General features: G+C 35.5%; 2 protein-coding genes and 2 long non-coding RNA genes across 6 annotated transcripts; 1 reads left to right on the top strand and 3 right to left on the bottom strand.

Annotated features, from left to right (window-relative positions):
- Positions 1–11,983: 11,983 nt before the first annotated feature.
- On the bottom strand, positions 11,984–13,474 carry LOC116405589. Its single transcript, XR_004218692.1, has 4 exons — positions 13,078–13,474; positions 12,900–12,977; positions 12,760–12,810; positions 11,984–12,039 (listed from the first exon to the last, which is right to left on the bottom strand). It is a non-coding gene; the product is annotated as an uncharacterized LOC116405589 (long non-coding RNA).
- Positions 13,475–16,910: 3,436 nt separating this feature from the next.
- LOC116405583 lies at positions 16,911–18,049 on the bottom strand. Its single transcript, XM_031889524.1, has 2 exons — positions 17,266–18,049; positions 16,911–17,170 (listed from the first exon to the last, which is right to left on the bottom strand). The coding sequence occupies exons 1-2, from the start codon at positions 18,047–18,049 to the stop codon at positions 16,911–16,913; spliced, it is 1,044 nt and encodes a 347-aa protein (XP_031745384.1).
- Positions 18,050–18,155: 106 nt separating this feature from the next.
- Positions 18,156–18,789, bottom strand: LOC116405582. Its single transcript, XM_031889523.1, has 2 exons — positions 18,632–18,789; positions 18,156–18,499 (listed from the first exon to the last, which is right to left on the bottom strand). Exons 1-2 carry the CDS (start codon positions 18,768–18,770, stop codon positions 18,156–18,158), a joined length of 483 nt encoding a protein of 160 aa, XP_031745383.1. The 5' UTR covers positions 18,771–18,789.
- Positions 18,790–22,091: 3,302 nt separating this feature from the next.
- Positions 22,092–24,205, top strand: LOC116405587. 3 transcript variants are annotated; one of them, XR_004218689.1, is made up of 2 exons: positions 22,092–22,156; positions 23,968–24,205. It is a non-coding gene; the product is annotated as an uncharacterized LOC116405587 (long non-coding RNA). The 3 variants fall into 3 exon arrangements; XR_004218691.1 differs by lacking the exon at positions 22,092–22,156 and adding an exon at positions 23,537–23,579; XR_004218690.1 differs by lacking the exon at positions 22,092–22,156 and adding an exon at positions 23,586–23,873.
- Positions 24,206–24,840: the final 635 nt, after the last annotated feature.

Raw genomic sequence — 24,840 nt, 5'->3', positions numbered from 1 at the left:
TATGGTTTGAAGGAGGGTGAGAAGAATGAGGAAAGTTGCAGCTAGCAATGATAACTTTCGCCTTGTTCCAATATAACCTTATTTTGCCTTGCTCCTCTGTCTCTTGCAATTTACACATAAAGCTTTGGCGATTTTACCAAAGTGGGAAGCAGCTAAGGGGACGAAGGTATATTCGGAGAGAGATTGTTAAACAATTGTAAAAAGTAAGCCCAAGAAGAGAGGTCCAATAAAATTCAGCCACCTCTCACATAGTAATTGAAATAGTCTAGCAACTTCAACCATTTCCCTCACAGAGAAGAAGAAGACCATAGCCACTCGAGGCTTTTGCATAGACAAACACCAAGAAGATGGTGTCTGGTTCCGTATCTGTGCTAAGCGCGTCGTTGTTGACGCCAGACATCACACCTTGGAAAGGCTCTCTTCCATTATATATAGCCAAAGAACTTCCGAATTATTGAAAATAAATATTTTAAACAATTTTATATTCTCCTTTAATTTATATTCACTTTTGTTAGAAGCTATTTCTTCTTCATTTTTCTCACGAAAATCACATAATTTATTTACTGTTCTTGTAAATGTGTAATGATTATTTTATCATTTCATGTGAACAATATGATTTTGTTACCATTTACTCTCTTTGCTTTTTACTATTGAAATCTCCCTAACTATAAACTAATTGCACAATTTTGCTCCTAATATACGATCATGTAGCAACCTATAAGCCAAGAGTAAAAACAAGAATCAATTGAAGAGGGAATAAATTGATATATATCACCCTGGAAGATGAAATATACATGAAAGAGGGAATAAGTTGATACAAAAACCAATCACCATTCATCATATATGAACAAAATATGTAATGAAATGCTTGGAATGAAACATGATGAAATAATTTTCATTAGAATAAAATAAAGGGTAAGAAAATGTATCCATACCTTCGGATGGTATTCAGAAACAATCATCATAGGCAAATTCTGAGTAACGACACCAAAAAACTGAACTACTTTAGGATGACGGATCTTTTCCAATAATGTCAACTCATGTTTGAATGCATTTATGTAGGAAATTCAATAAAATAATTAAGAAACCTTGCAATATGTGAGAGATATACGAACTTCAAACAAATTTTACAAGTTTCAGCAAAAATTTTCAAACAACTTTTAAAGTTTAAGCAAAAAGTAACCGTAGGTAGGAAGGGGAGCAAAAGTGGGGTCTCGAATTAATTCTGAAAAATTAGTAGGCTTTCAAAATTTAGGTTCTAGAAGTAGAATTATTGCAGAAAAATAAATAATTGCATCATTCAAATTGAATCAACATATCAGGATGTTATATTCTCCACAACGTATAATGGAGTATAAACATAAAGTTTCTATATACAAAGCTATGTATCTCTACCCTTGACTTCTCTTTCTCTCTTTCTACCTTTTTTATCCTTTCTTTCTCCCATTCACTCAATACACTTGCAAGAACCTTCATTTTTTTTGTATTTAAATTTTCTTGGCACCATCCTTTTTTTAATTATCAAGGCTTTGTTATTGTGTACCAGTATTGTGTCGTGCCTCCTTCACTTCTCATCATCATTTTCATGTCACATCTCTACCTTGTCAATTTTCGTTTTTCACTCAGCTTTCTTTCTTCTTTTGTCTTCACTACTTTCTTCGCTCCTTCTTCTCAAGCTCTAACTTTTGCTATTATCAACCAGTCTCAAATGACCATTGGAAAACCTATAGCCCACTGAGAGGCAGCCAATATAGTAATGCCTCTAATGATAAACTCCAATGAAATCAAAAGTTCTTCTTTAAGATTTGGAAAAATATATTAGATAAAGCATAATTAGTTGAAAAAGAACCTCAAAATTTTGTGTTAAACGACTACAATTTCATCGTATAATATGCCATATTGACATCATATTTTTCCTACAAAAACATATTAACTAAAATAAGCTCATAAACACGAAAATGCACTAAGTGTTGGTTAACATACACTACCTTGAAATATGACAAAGACTTTATTTCTCCCAACCAGACAGCATAATTAGGAGGTAGTTTGGGAGCAAACAGAATTGACTTAATTTCCACTAGCAATATCCTATAAAAATTTCAAATTCTTGAAATATGGAAACCAGTGGAAGTTTTAGGGGAATGAAGTATAACCTCTAAATACAGAAGGACGACATAAAGGGGAATGAAGACTCAAAAGAAGGACGACTTTTTCGTACAGAAGGACGACAATTTTGAGGGACAACGAATGACGATTTCAGAGTATTAGGGATGGCAGATGGCGGAAGTCTTAGGGATCTCGTACTCAGTGGATGGTGAACGACTGAAAGCGAAGGATCTAGTACGCATTTTCGGAGAGGGCGTGGTGAATGCGGACGACGGACGGTGAACACGGCAGAAGTGAGAGATCCTCACAGAGAACTTGGCATTTTCGAATGCGGCAGAGACAAGTCTAGGGCTTCGAAGGATTCAACCCAAATATTTTCTTTTATATATATATATAAATATATATTTAATAACACTTGACGTTTTTAAAACGTCAAGAAAAACGATCTTACTTGACGTCTAAAAAACATCAAGAAATTTTAAAAATAACTCTTCTCCGGCTTTTTATAAAAATTCTTGACGTTTTAAAACATAAAGAATTTTTAAGATATTTCTTGACGGTTTTAAAATGTCAAGTAAAAGTACATATTACTTGACGTTTGAAAATTTTGAAGAATGTTGAATATATAAACATTCTTGACGTTTTAAAAACGTCAAAATTTTTATAGATATTTCTTGACATTTTTAAAACGTCAAGAAAAAATACATATTAGTTGATGTTTAATAAACGTCAAGAAATCTGAAAATTGACCTACCCACGCCTTTTCGTAAAAATTCTTGACGTTTTATCTTTGGAACTACCCCTTTCTTGACGTTTTTTGAAAAAAATGTCAAGAAAGAAAAACAACAAACGTCAAGAAAGGCCTTTTTTGTAGTAATGACATACGTAAATATATATATATATACATACATAAATAAATATATATATATATATATATATATATATATATATATATATAATGAATTAAAATGGTTTTGTTGCTTTACTGTTTTACTCTATAAAGGAAGAGCATTATAAATATATTATTGAGGAAACATCTTTCGAAATGACTGGTTTTGGAAGTGTCATTAGATTTTTAGTTAGTTAAGCACATTTTCCTCCAAAATAGTAGTCGAAATACAACTTGTTTTAAGAAGAAGAACCGAATCCTTCAAACTAGGATAAACCTAGGATAAGAGTCATTACCTATTAACATAGAGTTAAAGTTACAAGGTTGAAGGCTAGAGGGAAGCCCGAAGCAACCTAATCTAACAAAGCTTAAAGTTAAGAGTTGGTAGTAACATCATATTGGTTACAAGATGAATGACGCCTAGACCAAACTCCGATCAAGTTACATATGTCTTCCCACAAGTTAACAATAAACCTTGATTTATCCTTAAAAATTCTATTGTTTCTTTCTATCCAAACAATCCAAAGTAAGCCAGTTATGGAGGGAGGAATACACATTAGAGAGCTCAGTTAAGGATGGAGGAATACACAACTTTTTCTCGTGGTCATTTTCCTCGTGGGCATTCTCTTCATGTTTCTTCTTATTCCGACTAAAATACAAGCATAAATTATTCTTCGCCTTCGTATAGGTTTGTTTGAAGAAGATTAAAAAAGTCCTTAATTTATCTCGACACTTCCAAAACCAGAATATAATACCCGTGCTACATAAATCCCTCTTTCCAAATAGTCGAACATGAACTATCCATGCATATCTTGGAATAAACAAGAGAAACCCTAACTAAACCCAAATAGAAAATACGCTGCAATCTAAAATATACTTAAAGAAACAAAAAGAAGTTTTAATGTTGTGGGTTTTTTACTGATCTTCTTCAACAACAAAATAACTCAACGCCACAGTTCAATTTTTCCTTCCACAAATTGGGTTTTAAAGAGTTTTCACCGCGAATTTATCTTTTTTGGTTCGACAAGTAACAACATGTGAATCCCCAAATGCAAGGTTTTATTAAAAATTTAAAATATAATTTTTTTAAAAAAATTATAATACCTAAAAATATATTTTTTTATATTTATAACCTAATTTTCTGTCATTACATACTTGAGAGAAATATATTTTTCAATTAGCATAATAACCTTTATATAGTAAATTAAATTTGTAGAATGAGAAAAGACCTTAGATCCAAAAAAGTTATTTATTTATTATTGGAGTGAATTGTCTAATTAATGTAGTTAATGGATGGTTTTGTAACCATAAAAAAATAATGAAAATAATTTTCTAAAAGAATGAATGAAAATTTGGAAAGTTAAAAGGTTTTAGGAATTAAAAAAAAGGGTGTAACATTATAAAAGACTACCAAATATACTGTAAGAGACATGCATTAAAGGAGCTGAGGCATGCATACTACCAAATATACTATAAATAAACCAGAATTCTTTTTTAAGAAATTAAACAACTAATTAAATATAAAGAAGAAAGATTAGAAAATGAATGATCAAACAAACTATGACTCATTTATTTTTGATAGGTTCAGCCAGTATCACCTGACAATTCATTTTCACCAAGAGAATAAACATGAGTAGCCTTGGAATCAAGTTTTAATCCATTGACCATTGTTAATAAAGTGTTATTATTGTAATAATTGTTATTGATTATATTATTAGTTTTGTCTTAATAACTCAAATCCAATAAACTAACATCCTAAACTGTTTAATAAGTATTGAATAGTATGTAGAGACATACAAGGATCAATGTTCGAGATCAGCTTAAAGGGTCTATAGTATACGGATAAGACTGGGTACCTTTATCCTGGTAACATTATGAATACGACTCACTTTGTATTTGATACAAATACAATGATCCAATGTGTTCATGTAGTTGACATGCGAGTGAAGGTATCCTATGCAATGAGATTGCAATAGACTAGACTGTGAAATAGTAACCACTTGGTGTTACTACATTAACTAGTTAGGTTTCTATTTCACTAGGATGACCTAGATAACTTAGTCTTAATCTTGAGTGTATTATGAACTCAATGATCTTGGATGAATTTGACTTCAAATACAAACTTGGATTCCACAACCTAAACCAAAATAAAATAATATATCAAGTTAAGATGGATTCACATAGCAACATTTTATCAAATGGTTGCAATGTTTCAAATAAGCAACAATTAAAATTCACATATCGATTTGGCATCTATAAATATACAAACTAAAAAGTACCTAAATGTCAATTATTTACCCAATAAGGCTAACTAAGTAACCAACGTCTAATATGTTTTGCAATGAAAAGGGTTGCCATATTGTTAATTTGGCCATATTGTGAAGGCAACCTCTTAGATGTGTTTGTGAGAAAGGAAAGAAATACCAAAATAAGTATGGACTAAGATAGTATCAAATAAAGTTAAAGTTGAATTTTAAAGCTCTATTTTTTTCAAGATTGAGAAATTTCAGCTAAAGAGGAAAACACTAAGGACAACAAGCAAAAAAGTCTAACAAATATCAAAAGAGAACATGCAGGAAAGAAAGAATGTAAATAAGGTTTTATCCGCACCAAGCAAAAAGTCTAACAAGTATCAAAAGCTTTATAAGTTGTACTAGAATTCAAAGCTCTAAACTCTAAAGAATGTAAATTTCTTTGAAGAAATTTGTGTATAAAGGTCACACAGTTGAAAATTCAATACCTTTTCAAGAATGTTGTTGAGAAGATTATTGTGATGAATCTTTGAATCCAAAATGGAGACAAGATAAATAATGAGTTCTGATTCTAACTAACTGAATGAGAGTTAAGAAAATAAGAACATTGGAGTTGAATTATCAACATTTATTTTAATCAAACTTACGATAGCAAACCAAATTATAGAGAGAGATCAAATGCTAGGATAAAGGAATAGTCTTACATTTGGTGAGTTCCCAAATGTTGTGGTAGTCACGAGAGTTATTCCACTTGAATTGTCTTAGACAAGAGGCTTCCATTCAGCAAGTACTGGTGAGAATTAAAGTGGAATGACAAACTTAAAAACACCTAATCTTTAACAAACTTTTCCGACTTTTGCAATTATTTTTTAACACAAGATATCAAAACACACTTAAAAACCATAACAACCAATTACCATAAAACGTGTCCAATAACAATAATTGGTCAACCCAAACATCATTAAATTCTTGGGAAAGGTTGTGGACTAGACCTTCACCATCTTGCCCTAAACAAGTTAAAGCTTAAGGAAAGAACACAGTAGAAACAAAAATCATAAACTCATCAGTTAGATAGTATTGGTGGTCAAAACCTCAAGGTCTCACTTCTTCCATTTTATATTACCAAATTTGAAAATGATTTTTAATATATGATCATTCTTGAAACATGTTGGTGTACAAGTGTGAATGAAACTAAATCAAGTTTGTGTTTTATGTTATTGTTTTTACAATATTATGTGCTATGCAATCCATGAGAATATATTTATGTGCTATGCAATCCAGAAGGGGGAATGCAACTATACCCAATTCATAATTGTATTTGGAACACTAATGATTTTAGCACAAATTCCATCTTTCCATTCTCTAAGACATATAAACCTTATCTCCCTCACTCTATACCTTGCTATAGTGCTCTTGCAACATATTAAAATTCTCGTAATTGAAAATTCATACACAATTTAAATTAAATTAAACATCAAGACCCTGACGAAGATGAATCTCTGTTCATTTTTCTTTTTATTAACAAACAAAAGTTTTTAGGTCCACTTCTTTCAACAACCTCCTCAAGGATCCTTAATTATCTCTATCCAAGTTCATAACCACTCTAGTCATGCAAAGATTAAGGTTCATGGCCAATCAACAATTAATCTGTGATTAAGATATTATGAACGTATATCACATAAAAACATGAAAAGATTAAGAGCAAATAATCAGATGCATTACAAAGAATAATTCATAAACTTTGTCTACATCTATCCCTAGGATTAAGAGTTTAGCTACCCCATACTTCACAATCTAAAACACAAAACTCAATTAAATACCATAACAAAAATTCAAGGAGAAGAAAAAGAAACGAAGAAAAAGCTAGTGATTCGTATTATTATAATACTGTGTATAACAGTATGTGTTTTTTAATACTCTGTTTCCAGCTCTAGTGTACCAAAATATTATCACAAACTCCACAATCCTTCTCTTTCCAATCCCTAAACTAACCAATGAATCATATTCGCACGCTTGGTAGCCTTGTTCAAAATATATATATTACAATTATAATAACTTGTATCCCCCCTTTTCAAGCCTAAAATGCAAAACTTTCTTCCATTCTCTAAGGCATATTTCCTCTTCTTTAATTTTGCATTCCAATTTTAAATTACAAATTACAAATTTTAATCACAAAGGAAAAAAGGAAAATTATTACCTTTAGAAAGGGAAGAAAATGAATGAGTAACCATGAAGGATTTGGAAACGAATAGAGGTTTAGCGAAAGTGGAATGCGACAGAAGGATGGTGAACGTGTTTACTCGTTTTCGAACAGAGAATGTTTACGCATTCCGAACGGTGAACAGACGGACGCAAATCACGAAGGTGAAGGGAACGCAAAGCAGACGGACGGTGACGGACGATGAACGCAAATGAATGAAGGTGAATGCTTATGAACGCGAAGGGAAGTCTTTTTCGGCGATGAACGCAGATGAATGCACAGATGAACGCAAGGGAAGGTTAGGTGAACGACGCTTTTGATTTCGGGTGGAGAAGGGACAAAGTCACGGCGAATTAGGTTTAATTAAGAAAAGGGGAAGTGATCTTGAAACGTTGTGTTTTGTAAAAGAATATTAACACAATACTTTTTTAGAAATTTCTTGACGTTTTTAAAACGTCAAAAACAAATTAAAATTTCTTTTCTCAATGATTTTTAGAATATCTTGACGTTTTAAAAACGTCAAGAATTTTTTTATAACTTTCTTGACGTTTTTAAAAATATCAAGAACTTTTTAGAATTATCTCGACATTTTAAAAACGTTAAGAATTTTTTATAAATTACTTGATGTTTTTAAAACGTCGAGGAAAACTATATATTATTGACATCTAAAAAACGTCAAGAATGTTGAATTCGTAAATATTCTTGGTGTTTTTTAAACGTCAAAAAAGCCTGTTTTTGTAGTAGTGTTTTTGGGGACAAGACTGAGTGGGGAGTTGGGATTATAATTGCACAAAATGGAATTCACTTATTTCCTACTTTAGGGTAAGTAGATGAATGTTAGCTTAAATGGTGTCTCCAAAACTTGAACAAAGGGCCCGTACCCTCTCTATGACATGAGAGGGGTTTTTGTTTATTAGTAGGACCATAAACAAGTTGTTCATTAGAGGAGCACTGGTTTTTAAGGATTAGAGGTAACATAGGGTAAAGCGGTAAATTGATCCAACTGGTGTTACAAACACTCGTGAAGGACTAACTTACTAGTATTGGTCTATATCCGTGGACACATAAATATATTTTTAGTGAGAAGAGTTCAGTTGTGAGTCTTTAGTGGAGTGTACACACAGCTAACGAATATTGATTAATGTGGTTAATGAGTTTAGCCAATTAATCTTAGATCGTTGTAGCTTCTGATATGTAGGTCCATTAGGTCCCTTTCCTAGCTCGTAAAGGTAATGAGATTTATTTATATTGGTTGTAATTTAAAATGTTTAAATTTAACTTGGGAATTAGTATAATGTATAGTGATACATTGTAATATAAAGTTTATCAAACTTTACTATATAAATTTAACTTTGGGGATGATTCAAAATTAATTTATGAGAGTTAAAATATTTGAATGAGTTCAAATATTAATTTAATGTGAATTGGATTCATATTAAAATTATTGAGAGAAACTTATATTTGAATATGATTCAAATTTAATTTAAGTTAAATATAAGATAAATAATTTAGTGTTATTAGTTAATTGGAGAATTAATTAATAGTTTGGTTTAATATTATTTAATTAAATTCGATTTCATTAATTATTAACTAATTGATTAATGTTTAATTAATCAGTAGATTTGAAATATATATTAATTTAATTATTTGTAAATTAATAGAATCTCATGGTTCTCTTCTACTTCATTTTCAATTCCTAGAAGGAAAGAGAGTTATAATATCTAGAAGAAAACAATTTTCTTAAAAAAATGAATTAATAAAAAATGAAAAAATAAGGCTAACGCTATTGCTCTTTGCAAAAAGAAAAGAGTTTCTCTCAAATATCTCTAAACTTTTTCCCATCCCAATTGGTTCCACGAACCAATCTCATCACAGAGGTACTCTTTGCAATTTAAGTTCTCTTTGCTGGACAGTCTTCAAAGTTTTTTTAACGATGTTTCCAATGCTTTCCTTTCTCTCTCGTGTTTAATAAAACCAATTTCTCTTAAAACCTGTAGAGAGGCTACATCGTATCCAATTTCATACAACTGACGTGTTCATCGAGTTACAACAAGCTCCGCACAATAGTTTGTTCCGTGTTTGAAAAGTTGTGATTGTGACACGCTGCACATGAGGTTAGAACAAGACATGGCAAGGCAAGCCCTACGCGCGCCTGCCAACTTCTGCCACAATATTTTGTACGCAAGCTAATGTCTTTGGGCTGTTTTTGTGGTTTTTGGAAATTTTAAGCAAAGTTTTGATATTTTTATGATCAACGGGAATTAAATGGAATTATTTCCCATTATTTTTCATTATTTTAGATCTGAAGGAGATCGAACAAGTTTATAAGACAAGGTCCAAGCTACTCTTATAAGTGACAAAAATGAGTTTAAAGTTGATTTCTAAACATGAATTTACTATCAAATGTTTCAAGCATGCTTTGATGTTTGAATATTTGAGGATACTGACATATAAAGTATTTCCAAAGCATGAATTTAGAAACATTTTGGTAAACATGTTTTTATTGATGAATTTACTAATGAAAATTATAAGCAATTATGATTGTGCTAAGTTTTCAAAATGTTTAAGCTTGAAAATAATATTAGCATGTTTTAGTCTATACCTAAAATATTCTAAGATATATAGCAACCCTTCGGGAGAGATTTTCTTGTGCATAGAGGTCATTTGATTTGGATATTCAGTAAATACCTAGCTTTCCATCATTGGTATTAGATAAGAGATGAAGACTTCTAAAGATGCTTAGTTTCCCATCTCAAGGGACGAGAGCCTGTACGAATGCCTAGTTTTCCATCTCGTTGTAGTTATAACGAGATAGGGCACAATTGATGCCTAGAGTTTCATCTCGTAAGTATCGTATCACGGGATAGGGCTTCTATGCCTAGTTTATTGTTTTTCGTCTCGACGATTCTAGGTATAGCAACTAAAAGGGAAAGTTTGAGATAAGTTGTTTGAGTTTGATTTCATTTATGTTAAGAGTTAATTGTTAAATACTTAATATTTCAAAATGTTTTATAAAACAATCACTCATTGGGCTATTTAGCTCACTCTTTGGATAAATATCCCCATATGGATTACGTTGTTTGGAAAATTAAACTGTGCTTTAGTACTTCAAAGAAAACTTCCCTCCCATGTCCTCTCACCTCATGTCTGCCCCATTTGTGTTGATAACATGAAAAATATTTAGCACCTTTTAATTGACTATGTCTTTATATCGAAATGTTGGTTCCATCTTCTCCAAACATTCAATATTTGTTGGGATTTTTTGCTCAATCAAGGCTTATTCTTCTTTGTTCTCGACCTGCTACCTATGATTTATGATTTTTTTTTGACATATTATTTTATGATTTTGTTTGGTTTTATATTTGTGGCTTTTTTTTGTTTTGTTTTGTTTTTTTTTTTTTGAAAAGGAGACAACCTCTTTATTAATATTAAAATAATAATAATAATTAGACAAAAGCTCATAGTACAAGAGAGTTATACAATGAATATGTAACCATGGATCAGGGGGGCACCTTGGCATCTCAACTAGGTTGACACCCCCATAGCACCCTCATCATATCCAACCAAGCTAAAACCCATAACAAAGGAGTAATGTCCAAAGGCAAAACAAACACAAAAAAAGCCTTCTATTTGTGGCTTTTGGTTTTGATCTTGTGTTGTCGCTTTTTGGATGTGATGAGGGCGCTAAGGGGGTGTCAACCTAGTTGAGATGTCCAGGTGCGTCTGTTGATCCTCTATCCTATTGCTCTTTGTATAATCCTCATGACATTGAGCTTTGTCTCTTCATTTTTCAATATTAATAATAGTGAAACTCATATCCTCTTTTTTTTTTAAAAAAAATATGGGTTAATTTGATAAAAGTGTTGCTAGCAGAGATTTGGTTTGAGCACAACCAACACATTTTCCATGATAACAAAAGGGATTTGCGTGGTGAAAATAGATCTATTAGATCTCTTGGAGCAATAAAAAAGAAATAAGATCTTTATGTGAAAGTCGAACTTTTCTTTATGGAGCATTGTGAAGAAAGGCCTTTACTTTTGGGCAACATTGGAATTGGGGCATGGTTGTGCGCTTATTATCAAAAGTTGCCCCTAACGATCAAACTGGTTCACTGTTGCGAACTGGTGGGTTAGTTTAGGACATGTCATTATTCTTGAACCTTCAGATAAATCTCCTTATCTTAGGGAATTAAAAGTTGTTCAACACAGGCTTGAAACAGACATGTATAGGGCTTCTGTATTTTCCCATAAGGAGCCAATGATTGATTATATATTGGTCTGTTTTGCAAAGGGAAAGATGTAACGACCCAACTTTTCTAGGTAAGTCGAGGTCATTAATTTTTAACAAAAGACTTTGGTTGATACAAAATGAAACATAAGTCAATTGAAAAACAAATTTATGTCAGGCCTGATTTTTCAAATATTCAAGAAAACTTAAAAATAATACTATTTACAAATAAAAGTTTGTAAACTAAGTTTTAATACATCTTAAACCTCAAAAGAAACCATAAGCGGAAGCAAAATGACACGTTTCCTATGGCAATCACGCTTCCTTCCTGCCCCTCGCCGGTTTGCCACCTTTATTACCTTTACCTGAAAATTAAACATAAGAAGGGTGAGTATAACAATACTCAGTAAGAGACCCTCTACTGGTCCCGTCAGGGGAAAATAGATTGTTAACGTTCTATTGGGACACCCTGTACAGTCGCAGTCTTGTGATCCCGTAGGATGCACATCTCAGTCTAACGCCCCGAGGGACGTACATATCAGTCTAGTGTTCTGCAGAAACACATATTAGTCTAATGCTCCCGAAGGTGCAAAATAAATTGGTGATCCCGTGGGACACCTACAAGGCACACATCCCAATAAAAGCTAACAATTTTCCCCTCATTCCATTCAATCCATCTTTCAGTTACTTCAAAACATAAAGTTCTCTCTCTCAACGTCCTAACAGTCAACTTATCTCACTTTAGTCATATGTCTGTCAATAATATACTAATACGTCAGTCAATCAAACTATACAGTCAATACACCCCTCAGTTCACCAGCACACAGTCATACTTTAGCGTAACGTACACCCAATCTAAACGACAATCACAAGTTCACATCTGCATCTCATACAAACACAATCTACAATTTTTCGTCCTGTCCACGTCCACACACACATATATATATTCCATGACAATCACAATATGCATTCAACATTAAGTCTACTTCAATTCATATGCATATATATATTTTCAGTCAATCCACAGTATACATTCAACACATACAATTCACAATCATAAGTGAGTCCAGTAGAAAATCCCTTACTTTCAAGTTAGTTAAGCTCCTTAACCACGTTGAAGTCTACGAAGAACGAACCTAAACATTAAGACAATTTCTCAATAATTCTCTTCAACGCATCAATCATTTAAATTCAACCCAATGTGAATTTTTTTTTTACAACTTACCCAAATCTTCGCGAAACTAGTTCTAACTAGAATCAATTGTTTGCTGCGAACCCAAGGAATTCGAACGTTACCTTCAACCTATAATCGAACAGTAAACGATTTCTCCAACCAATTAGTCCTGTAATATTACTTCAGTTTATTTTAGAAACAGTTACGAATTTCATAACTTCAATCTTACCAATCAGAATTTAATGACTCGTGGCAAAGCAGGAACGACAGCTAACGACCCAATCCTGCGGCAGGACGAAGAAGGAACTCGACGCGTAGAAAGTTGGATCTGGGGTCTTTAGTTCGGTTCATGGCAGATGTTATTCGCGGAAGAAGTCGAGCAGTAGCTTTGCGAAGAGACGACGTGCGACGGAGAGACCGTATACAGACGGACGGAGAGTCGCGCGGCATTGCAGACAACGGAGGAGAAGGAATCGGCGGCGGCTGGCTGAAAACAGAGGAGAAAGGAGAGGAATGGACGGCGACTGGCTTGGCTTCGACGGAGACAGATGTTGTGCGGCGGGACTGGGCAGAGGGTCACACGGCGCTGGGCAGAGGTCACGCGGCGCCAAGGTTACAGCAGCAGTTTTGGATCCGAAGAAGAGAAGAAAACGACCGGAAAGAAGAATAGGGGCGCGGTTGCTGGGCTGCGGCGGAAAGAAAAGAGAGGGATGGTCGGCGGTTGTTGCTGCGAACGGGAAGGAGAGAGAACGGATGGGGCGGCGGTTGCTGCGAACGGGAAGGAGAAGAGAACGGATAAGGCGGCGGTTGCTGCGAACAGGAAGGAGAAGAGAACGGATGGGGGTCGCGGCGCACGGGAGGAAGAAAAAGAGAGAAAAGAAAAGAAAAGAAAAAGGAAAAAAAATAAAGAAATTTTCTTTTTCTTTTCTTTTTATTTAAATTAAATATTAAAAAATATATATATAAAATAAAAACAAAATATATATATATATACCTTTGGGGCATTACATTCTTCCCTCCTTAAGAAACTTTCGTCCTCGAAAGTTTTAATCCTGAAATAACTCTGGATAACGAGTCCTCATCTCTTCCTCTCGCTCCCATGTCGCCTCTTCAATTCGATGATTCCGCCACAAAACCTTTACTAATGGAATGCTTCTATTACGAAGCATCTTTACCTCTCTAGCCAGAATCTCCACAGGTTGTTCTACATAGCTCAAATGCTCATCAATCTCCAAAGGTTCGTAGTCCACTACATGAGACGTATCGGCCACATACTTTCTCAACATCGAAACATGGAAAACATTATGAACTGCAGAGAGTGATGGTGGTAATGCCAAGCGATACGCCACAACACCAACCCTCTCTAAGATCTCAAATGGTCCAACAAAACGAGGACTTAACTTCCCTTTCTTTTCAAAACGCATAACACCCTTCATAGGTGCTACCTTCAAGAATACTTTTTCTCCCACATCGAACTTAAGGTCTTTTCATCGTACATCTGCATAGCTCTTCTGTCTACTCTGCGCTGTTTGCATACGTGCTCTAATCTTTTGAATAGCCTCATTAGTAGACCGAACTAATTCAGGTCCCATCAACCTATGTTCACCAACCTCACTCCAACAAACAGGGGTCTACAACATTTGCCATACAAAGCCTCAAATGGTGCCATACCGATGGTAGCCTGGAAACTGTTGTTATAAGCAAACTCCATCAAATGTAGATGAGAGTCCCAACTACCTGGAAACTCTAGAACACAAGCTCGTAGCATATCCTCTAAAACTTGGTTCAAACGTTCAGTTTGACCATCAGTCTGTGGATCAAAGGCTGTACTGAAATCCAATCTCGTACCCATAGCAGTCTGAAGTCCCTTCCAAAACTTGGAAGTAAACCGTGCATCCCTATCAGAAACAATCGATACAGGCACTCCATGCAGTCTCACAATCTCAGTTAAATACAACTGTGCCCACTTACCAGTAGTATAAGTGGATTTCCCTAGTACAAAATGTGCCGATTTCGTAAGCCTGTCTACGACAACCAAAATCACTGTGAAACCCTTCAGGGTCTTAGGCAGCCCTGAAATAAAATCCATCGACACATTCTCCCACTTCCACTCTGGCACACTTAAAGGTTGTAACAAACCTGCTGGTTTCTGTCTAGGTGCCTTAACTGCTGACATACTAGACACTTACTAACAAATTCCGCCACTTCCCTTTTCATATTCGCCACCAATAAAAACGTTTTAGATCCTGGTACATTTTCGTGCTACCAGGATGCATGGAAAATGGAGAATTATGGGCTTCATCTAGTAAGTCAATCTTAACTGTACTGTTCGCTGGCACACACAAACGTCTCTCAAACATCAACCCACCATCAGAGGATATGGAGAACTCATCAGTCTGTCCCATTCCAACAAGGCGACGTCTCTCTATCAAATAAGGGTCACTACTCTGAGCATCAACAATCTTCTGCCTCAGAGTCGGTTGCACCGTTAATTGAGCTAACTGTGAGGTGACTCTCCCCACAGATACTGCAATCTCAGCTCTCTCCAAGTCTCGATGCAATGGTACCTGTCTAGTAATGAGTGCTGCCGAATGTGATACTTTTCTACTAAGAGCATCAGCCACCACGTTTGCCTTACCAGGATGGTACAATATCTCGCAGTCATAATCCTTTATCAACTCGAGCCACCTTCGCTGTCTCATATTCAACTCTTTCTGAGTAAAGAAGTACTTCAGGCTCTTATGGTCAGTAAAGATTTGTATCTTTTCACCGTACAAATAATGTCTCCATATCTTCAATGCAAAAACCACTGCTGCCAACTCCAAATCATGTGTGGGGTAGTTCTGCTCGTGACTCTTCAACTGACGAGAGGCATAAGCAACCACCTTACCTTTCTGCATCAAAACACAACCCAGTCCTTTCTTGGAAGCATCACTGTAAATCACAAAACTTCCGGATCCATCTGGTACTGTAAGGACCGGTGCAGTAACTAACCTTTGCTTAAGGTTCTGAAAACTATCCTCGCAAGCTGGACTCCAAACAAACGGAGTTCCCTTCCTTGTCAACTAAGTCAAGGGAGTAGCCAAACGTGAAAAATCCTCCACAAACCTCCGGTAGTACCCTGCTAAACCCAGAAAACTACGAACCTCACTAACTGTAGAGGGTCGAGACCAACTGGTAACCGCTTCTATCTTTGCAGGGTCTACTGAAACTCCCTCACTGGAAACCACATGACCAAGAAAAGCCACCTGCTTCAACCAAAATTCGCACTTAGAGAATTTAGCATACAGTTTATTGACTCAAAGAGTCTCTAACACCTTATGTAAGTGTTCCTCATGTTCGGCCTCAGTCTTGGAATAAACCAAAATATCATCAATGAAGACTATCACAAAAGTGTCTAAGAAATCCTTAAACACCCTGTTCATCAAATCCATAAATACAGCAGGTGCATTAGTCAAACCAAAAGACATTACTATGAATTCATAATGTCCATACCTCGAACGAAAAGCAGTCTTAGGAACATCACGGTCTCTAATCCTCAACTGTGATAACTTGACCGTAAGTCAATCTTAGAGAACACCGTGGCTCCCTGTAACTGATCGAACAAATCATCGATTCTGGGTAAAGGATATCTGTTCTTGACTGTTACTTTATTCAACTCTCTATAGTCAATGCAAAGACGCATCGACCCATCCTTCTTCTTCACAAACAATACTGGTGCACCCCAAGGTGACACACTAGGTCGAATAAAGCCTTTGTCAAGCAATTCCTGTAACTGTACCTTCAGTTCTTTCAACTCAGCAGGAGTCATCCTATAAGGGGCTCTAGAAATAGGAGTAGTGTCTGGCTCCAACGCAATGGCAAAATCAACCTCTCTATGTGGCGGTAGTCCTGGAAGATCTTTTGGAAATACATCTGGGTATTCTCTTACCACAGGTTCTGAAGTTAAAGAAGTCTCATCTTCCTTAGTATCCACCACACTTGCCAAAATACTCCAAGTACCCTGGTTGAGTAGTTTACTAGCTTTCATAGCTGAGATTACTTTAGGCAGTACTACTGTTCCTACCCCTTGAATTTAAAGCTAGATGCAGTAGGGGGACTGAACACAACTTCCTTACGAGAACAATCAATACTAGCATGATTAGTAGCTAGCCAATCCATACCTAAAATTACATCAAAGTCACGCATATCTAATACCAACAAGGTTACGTCCAGCACACGACCAGCTATCTCAATTTCACACGCTTTAATCTTTTCCTTAGACAACATAATTTCTCCAGACGGTGTAGACACTGACAAAACATAATCTAAGGGTTCCACCTCTAAGCATGCATGCGTCACAAAAAGCGATGAAATAAATGAGAAGATCCCGAGTCAAACAAGGTCAAGGCAAAATGCCCTAACACTGGTAATGTACCTGTCACCACTGTGCCGGCCTTCTCTGCCTCTGATCTATTAGTGGCAAAGATTGTACCCCGCTGTGGAGGTCTCTCTCCCTGACTGCTCTGTCCAGCCCCAGTAGATCTCAAGGGACACCTATCAGCCATGTGTCCCTCTTGCTTGCACTTATAACAGACTCTCGTTCCCATCAAACAACGACCCAGGTGACGTTTCCCACACGTATTGCATAATGGCTTCTCTCGAGTAGTGTCTCCTGCCCCGCCAGAACTCTGCTGGAAACTGCGAAAAGGATCGCCTGGTCTCAAGTTCCTCTGAGGAACTCCCACAGTTCTCTGCTCTGCTTTTCTCTTTTGACCAGACGACGATCCCTTATCAAAGCTCCTTGGCCGTATTTCATCCTTCCCAATGCTCATATCCACTGCCAGACGCAGCGCTTCAGCCTGGGTAGTGGGCTTTAGTGCTCGCACAAAGTCCCTAATCTCATCTCTCAATCCCTTGACGAACCTATCAGCTCTAGCCTGCTCGTTACCAACAAGTTCAGGGGCAAAACGTGACAGCATATCAAACTCCTGGTCGTACTCCTCGACTGTCATATGTCCTTGCTTCAACTCCAAGAATTCCTGGCTTTTGGCGTCTCTAAGGTTAGCCGAGAAAAACTTGGTATAGAAGCAGTTTTTAAACTGATCCCAGGTAATCTGCCTCACATCTCCACCTAGCATGCGCATTGTAGTCCTCCACCAGATAATGCCTCTGTCCCTCAGTAGAAAAGCAGCACACTGAACTCTGTGCTCCTCGGACATCTCATGTAATTGAATATGGTTTCCACAGAGGACAACCACAACTCAGCTTTAGTAGGATCCTCCAGTGACCTATCAAACGTCTGAGGGTCATATTTCCTAAAGTCCCTCAAATGTTTCGCCTCAGTAGAAAGTTGGTTCGGTAATATCTGCGGCTGTTGTGCAGCCAATCCTTGTGTAGGAGGGGCTGCTGGTGCAGGTGGAGCTGCTGGTACAGGGGAACCACAGGTGCAGGTGGAACTGCAGGTGCCTGCTGGTTTCGAGCTATAGCCGTCATAAGTTCCGTAAACCTCTGCTCCATGTGAGCAGACAGTGCATCAAACTCGACGTGAGTCACGGGTGCAGCAGGAATTCGCTGTTCAGCTTGACCCTCAGTAGGCTGATTACGACCTGCTCCTCTACCTCGGCCTCTACGACCTCCTCTACGTACACCTCCCCTTGGCGGCATAATTCCTATTATCCACCAACAACACTCTTTAAAAAAAGTCTTAATCATAAGCATAAGCAAGTCTTTATCGTCATGCAATCTAGTTTAATTTAGGCAAAGTCATGCAAATAAACCATACATATAAGCATCAAGCATACCTGACGAGAGACGAAGGGTCGCGTTAGCCATAGGAACACAAAAACATAGACTTACATCGTAAGTCAGTCTACAGAACCTAAAACTTAGGCTCTGATACCAACTGTAACGACCCAACTTTTCTAGGTAAGTCGAGGTCATTAATTTTTAACAAAAGACTTTGGTTGATACAAAATGAAACGTAAGTCAATTGAAAAACAAATTTATGTCAGGCCTGATTTTTCAAATATTCAAGAAAACTTAAAAATAATATTATTTACAAATAAAAGTTTGTAAAATAAGTTTTAATACATCTTAAATCTCAAAAGAAACCATAAGCGGAAGCAAAATGACACGTTTCCTATGGCAATCACGCTTCCTTCCTGCCCCTCGCCGGTTTGCCACCTTTATTACCTTTGTTAAAAATTAATGACCTCGACTTACCTAGAAAAGTTGGGTCGTTACAAAAGATTTCCCTAACACGTATTGTAAAAAAATATGTAGTTGGCTAGTAGTGAAAAGTTAGCAAGGCTATTCATGTTTCTCTTGGTGTTCCCTCTTACTCATCTTGAAGCTTATTGTGGGCATTTTGTCAACTTACTTTGGGTTTCTTTTGTCTTCTGTTTTAATTAATTACTTCGTACTTATTTTACATTTTAGTTTTCATTAGTGCGTCCTGGATAGAGGATTTTGTTTAGCTCGTTGTTATTGTTGATAAAATTAAAATGCCAACGATTACAATTCTTGAGAACGGACTCATCTGTTTCCAATTCAGATGCCCAACTTGTTGAATGGATCCTATCACGTTGATCGCGACATCTTGCTGGCAAAAGTATGCTCCTCTGTAAATGGACTCCAGGTATTGTCCCTAAATCCTTTGTTTTTTATTATGTTCCTATATGGATTAAACTAGGTAGGATTCCAATGGAGTTATGGACAGATGTCAGTTTGACTGTTGTGGCTAGTGCTATAGGCAAACCTCTATCTTTAGATCTAGCTACTAAGGAAAGACGAAGGTTGTCACATGCTTGAGTATGTGTTGAATCAAATGTGGACTCTCCTATGCCTGCTGAATTTACAATTCACCTTAGGGGAGAGGATTTCGTTATGGCTGTGAATTATGAGTGGAAGCCTCGAAGGTGTAATTTGTGCCGGTCTTTTGGGCATTCTAGTGGTAAGTGTCCTAAGATTGTGGAAAACAAAGTTCATCGAGAGGAGGATGTGAGTAAGGTGGTTTCAAACAAAGAGGAGGAACGGACAATTGTGTCTTGTGGATGTGGTGTTAGACTTTAAATAGTTGGAGGAAAGTAAGACTAATAGCTCCCCATTAGGCATATTAAGGAAAAGGAGGTAGGTAATCGAGATGAAATTACTCGTTATTAGGAAGAAAAGAGAGTTGGTTTATGTTCGAGAGAAGGGTAAACGTGTGGATGTGATTATGCCTAACTCTTTTGGCAGCCTTATGAAGTTGGGTGAGGGAGACAAGTGGACCTTATCTATAGTGGATGACTCCCCTCCCCCCTTACAAGTGGATGATACCGCTATTGTTCTTAGGCGTATGTTATTAATCACCTTATGATAATTTCAAAATATAAATATATTTTTAGTATAAGTCCTCACGTTTGACTCTAGACTCACCAAGAAACCTTATTTGGATATTACGAATATGACAAAATTAGTGATATTAGATGACTATCAAACGATAATCATAGGGTTATCAACTTTTAAATTTACTACTTTTAAAATTTAGAAAATGTAGTGACATGAGTCATGTGATTATAAATGTTTTTGTTATTTTTGCAGGGTTCCAGAGAAAAAAGAAAAAAGTAAGATGTGATTGATAATATGTGAAAAAAGGAAAAAAAATTAAAGAAATATAACTCGATATATCTAATTTGTTTAAAAACGACCCCATTTGTAATTTTTCTTTTCAAAAGTCACACAACATCTTTTTGGAAAGTTTTTTTAGAGAAGCATGCCAATACCTTCATCCTACGTATGTAGATGTATTTATGAATAATTTTTAAAAGTTCAAAACAATTTTTTTTAACATTTCAAAGTTTAAGGTTATTTTTTTACACAAACTACAAAATTCAAAAGAATTTTTTTTTGTAATTTAACTAAATACTGTTGTATGTATATATATATATATATATATATAAATTAGTTATCTTTTTTAGTCCTATATTGTAAAAAAATATGATTATCGATTTATCGAAATCTAATTTGTAAATGGCTTAAAACATTTAGTTTGTTGAAAAAAAATGACAAAACAATGGACCAATGGACAGCTAATACGAGTCGGTGAACCGAATACACAAAATTCTCTAAATCCAATTAAGCAAGATTTAAAAAAAAAATTCTAATAAAAACCCTACATGTACAGTCTCTCTCATTTAAAATTTCTTTCTCCTCTTCTCTAACGGCCAAGTCTCCCTCTCCTCCCTCTCCTCCCTATCATACCCATTTCGCGGATCCATCTCCATCTTCTTCTTTAAGTCGCGGATCCAATCTCCATCTTCTTCTCTTAGTGCGTCCTTTCCATTTCTTCGTACACTCCATTTTTCCTTTCTCTTTTCAAAACCCTAAGGCCTATCTCTCAATTTTCGTTTCTTTAAGGAAGAAACCCTATCATACCCATTTCACCGATCCATCTCCATCTTCTTCTCTTATCGCGTCCTTTCCATTTATTCTTCTTCTTCTTTGTTCGTACACTCCATTTTCCCTTTCTCTTCTCAAACCCTAATTCTCTTTAATTAATTAATTCTCTCTCCTTTCTCTCTCACTTCCTTCCTCTTCCATTAATGGCAGGTTCTCCTCATCTTCCTCCTTTCTCCAGTGTTGATTCCTCCTCTACTTCGACCTGTGATGCTCTTTTCTTCTTCCCTCGCAATTTCGATTCCACCATCGTCACCGATTTTGGTTGCAATTTCTACACTCTTCAACCTCAACCTTCTGGATTCCCTCACTCTCACCGGATTGACTTCAATGTCCTTGGAACCTCCACTACTACTACTAGTACTCCACTCATCAAAGAATCCGCTGGATTATATATCAGACGCTCCTCTTCCTTTCCTTTCTAATACTTGTCTCTCTTCTAACTCCAGTGGTGAGCCCCCGAACAAATCGCATTACTCCGTGAGTTCCCAATTAATTCCATCTTTATTTAATATTCAATTGTCCTCTTTCCATTTGTTTCAATTATTGAATAGAAAGTTAATTGAATGAACTATGTTCCAATAATTTCATGTGGTTCTGGTAAAGCACAGTGCATCCGGTCGAACTTCCCCCATTATGTAATTTTATGGAGGTAGTTTTGTAAATTGGATTGAATCAGAGGCTATTCAATGTGTATGCATCAAAATATAGGGATTGTTTTTCAATTAAATATAAATTGATTGAGCCTCTGATGTGCTAGTAAGCATCAGATCTCCTCTGTGTATATATAGTTAGGTACTCTTCTTTTTTTATTGGTTCCGTCATATATATCACGGTCTGAAGTTGTAGCTAAACTTGCTTTCATCTTCAGTTTCTATCACTATTTAAAGGTCAGATTTTGTTCGATTAGAAGAATGTAAATTTGTCAAGGACAATAGCATGCTTAGTGTAATTGTACTCAAATATTATTACTAAAACAATTGCTTTATTTGTGTTGATACCATTATTTGTGTGGTAGATCTCTTGATTCATTTTGATGTTTTTGAAGACATACAAAGGTCATAATACTAGTTGCTATTCTTTTTATCTTGGTACGTTTCATTTTTGTTTTAATGTTTCACTGTCTCTATAATTGACTGTACAAACATATATCATCATTCAATCACTTTTCAAGTTTTAGATTCTGAAATTTGTACATATTGGGGTTTTCCTTTTTCTTTATTTTGGATTATTTCAAATCTCCAAAGATCTTTCTTGTAACATTTGCATATTTTAGTTTGTTAAAATCTTCGAAAGTAGAGGAGAAGGCTCCAAATGCATTCTGTCTCTCATTGCCTTGCCCTAACATTATCATCTGTGTAAGATGTGCCAATGAGTAGACCATTTTCTTTTACTTTTTTTTCCATAGCTTTTGAACCACTTTCCCTTTCTCTCCTTCTCTTTCATTCTTCTTTTATGTTAATTGGAAGAAGCTTTGAGGCCTCTCTTGAAAATAATGAGGTTTTGAAGGGGATAGAAAGAGAGTGATGGTGGGATCCATCAAAGGTTTGGGATTTCACACAATGTTCGCATCACTCTTTTAAATGTAATTAGAGGTTGAGGAGTTGATCGTCGATCATAGATAAGGAGGGGCTGGTTAGTGGCTTGGAAAAGAATTCAGACAACATTAATTTTTTCTAAAAAATAAAACCAACCTTCCGACGGTTGGTTAACACTCCTCGACAGTCGAGATAGGGTAAGACTTGTATTCTGGTTCTGTTGATACCTATATTTGTGCTTCATCACTTTATAATTGTACTTTTATTTATCCCCTTTGTATATTTCCATGTGTTTCATGTTTGTCTTTTATGTTTCTTCTATTTATATATTTCTTCATGTTCTTCTCCATTCGGGTTTGCTCTTGCGGAGGTTACACATTCATTGTTGTGCTGGTACTTTAGTTAATGATGTCTAGTAATTTTTGTTTTGCAAATTTTCTTGTTAGTGCTCAAGTTTGATTTCATACTGCCTTTAGCATAGCTTTACGACTGCAGAATTCAATTGCACATTGCCCTTTTTTATTTTGTTATTACTGATGGACTTATTTGTGATACCTTTAAAGAAGAAAATTTATAGCTATTTGTGTTGAAGTTTATTTGTTGATTATTGGTTGGTTTTTTCCCTCCACTTTTCTTAATATTTTGAAGTGTGTAATAAGGTAAGCAATTTTTTAGTCCCCTAAATTTGTTTTGTTGATGAATTGTTTCCTTTTTTTCTCGGTTTTGTTTTCAGGTTTTCATCATTATTCATTTGGTGGCTAAATATTAGTCATGGGTATTTGTTCGATCTTATTTTGTTGTGATCAATTGATATACATAATATGCACTATAAATTTGTTAAATTGTTGGATTATTTGCTTTTTTAATAAGGTTGGAGGAACCTCAAGGTACGTTTTGTTAAAGCATATTTTATATTGATAAATTTGAAGTTGTCAAGTCTATAACAATGATAATGTTAATACGAGTAAATTTATAGCAAATTTAGTTGACTTAACTTATTTACATGCTGGTTGCTCGGACTCTTGGAAAAACCTTACGTGCATTTTAACCCACGATAAGAGGACTTAAGGTTGTTATGACTTACATATCAGTTTTTGAGATTTTCCTTTGTAACTTTTTCATAGACCTTATTGTAGTTTTTTGTTCTTCATTTTTGTTTGTAGGACGTTTCTAGAGAATGCAAGACCATGTTTGAGTGAGAAATTGGTCTCGATGAAATTGAGAGTTCAATGAACAGCACATACAATGCAAGTAAATCTACCTACTCAAACCCATCTTCTATTTCTAAAGCAGAAGGGCTTTCGGTGGCTGAAACAAGTGAGTGATTAAGTTTTTTATCACCCGTATTATTTGTTATCACTAGGGAAAGAAAGCTGAGTAGAAAAAGTAGAATGCCAAATGGAAAAAAAAAGATTAGTAAGCAGCGTTATTATTTTAAAATAGAAAACAAAAATTAACATTATTGTTAAACCGAGCCATTCTCGAGAACATGAAATAGAATTTGATAGCTGCCTTGCATCGTGTTTATGAATGTTAAGAATGAAACTATCGGTAGGGTTATAGAATAATCATTCTATCAGCCTCAATTATGTTACAGGGTTTATGAAATAGAATTTTCTTATGTATTGTAATAGTAGAAGATTCTTCGTCAGGAAGAAAAGCTTATAGCTTTGAAGAGTATCTAAAGGTTACAGAAGAGCAACCGAAAGCTTACGATGAGCTCCAAACCAATTTTCCAGCACAAAGCCAGAGTGGATCCCAAGTACAACGGGAAGGTTGTTAAAATCAAATCTCTTATGTCTTATTTCATAACTATTTAGTTTTGATCTTAACTACAACAATTTTCATTTTTTTCTAGGTGATTGTATGTGCTTAGAAATTAAGTGTTTTGAAAATTAGTGTGAGAAATCACACTTAGAAACTAAGTGTAGAACCATAGAAATGTTACCCCATCGGTTCTAGCAATGCCTAGTTACCGCAGTTCATAACAAAGAAAGAAAAGAGGCTCGTAAATGCAGACCATAAAAAAGTGAGAC

The sequence above is a fragment of the Cucumis sativus genome, unplaced genomic scaffold (genome assembly GCF_000004075.3).
Source record: "Cucumis sativus cultivar 9930 unplaced genomic scaffold, Cucumber_9930_V3 scaffold120, whole genome shotgun sequence".
NCBI lineage: Eukaryota > Viridiplantae > Streptophyta > Magnoliopsida > Cucurbitales > Cucurbitaceae > Cucumis > Cucumis sativus.
Note: the sequence above shows the minus strand (reverse complement) of the source record. Positions and strands in the feature narration are given on the sequence as shown.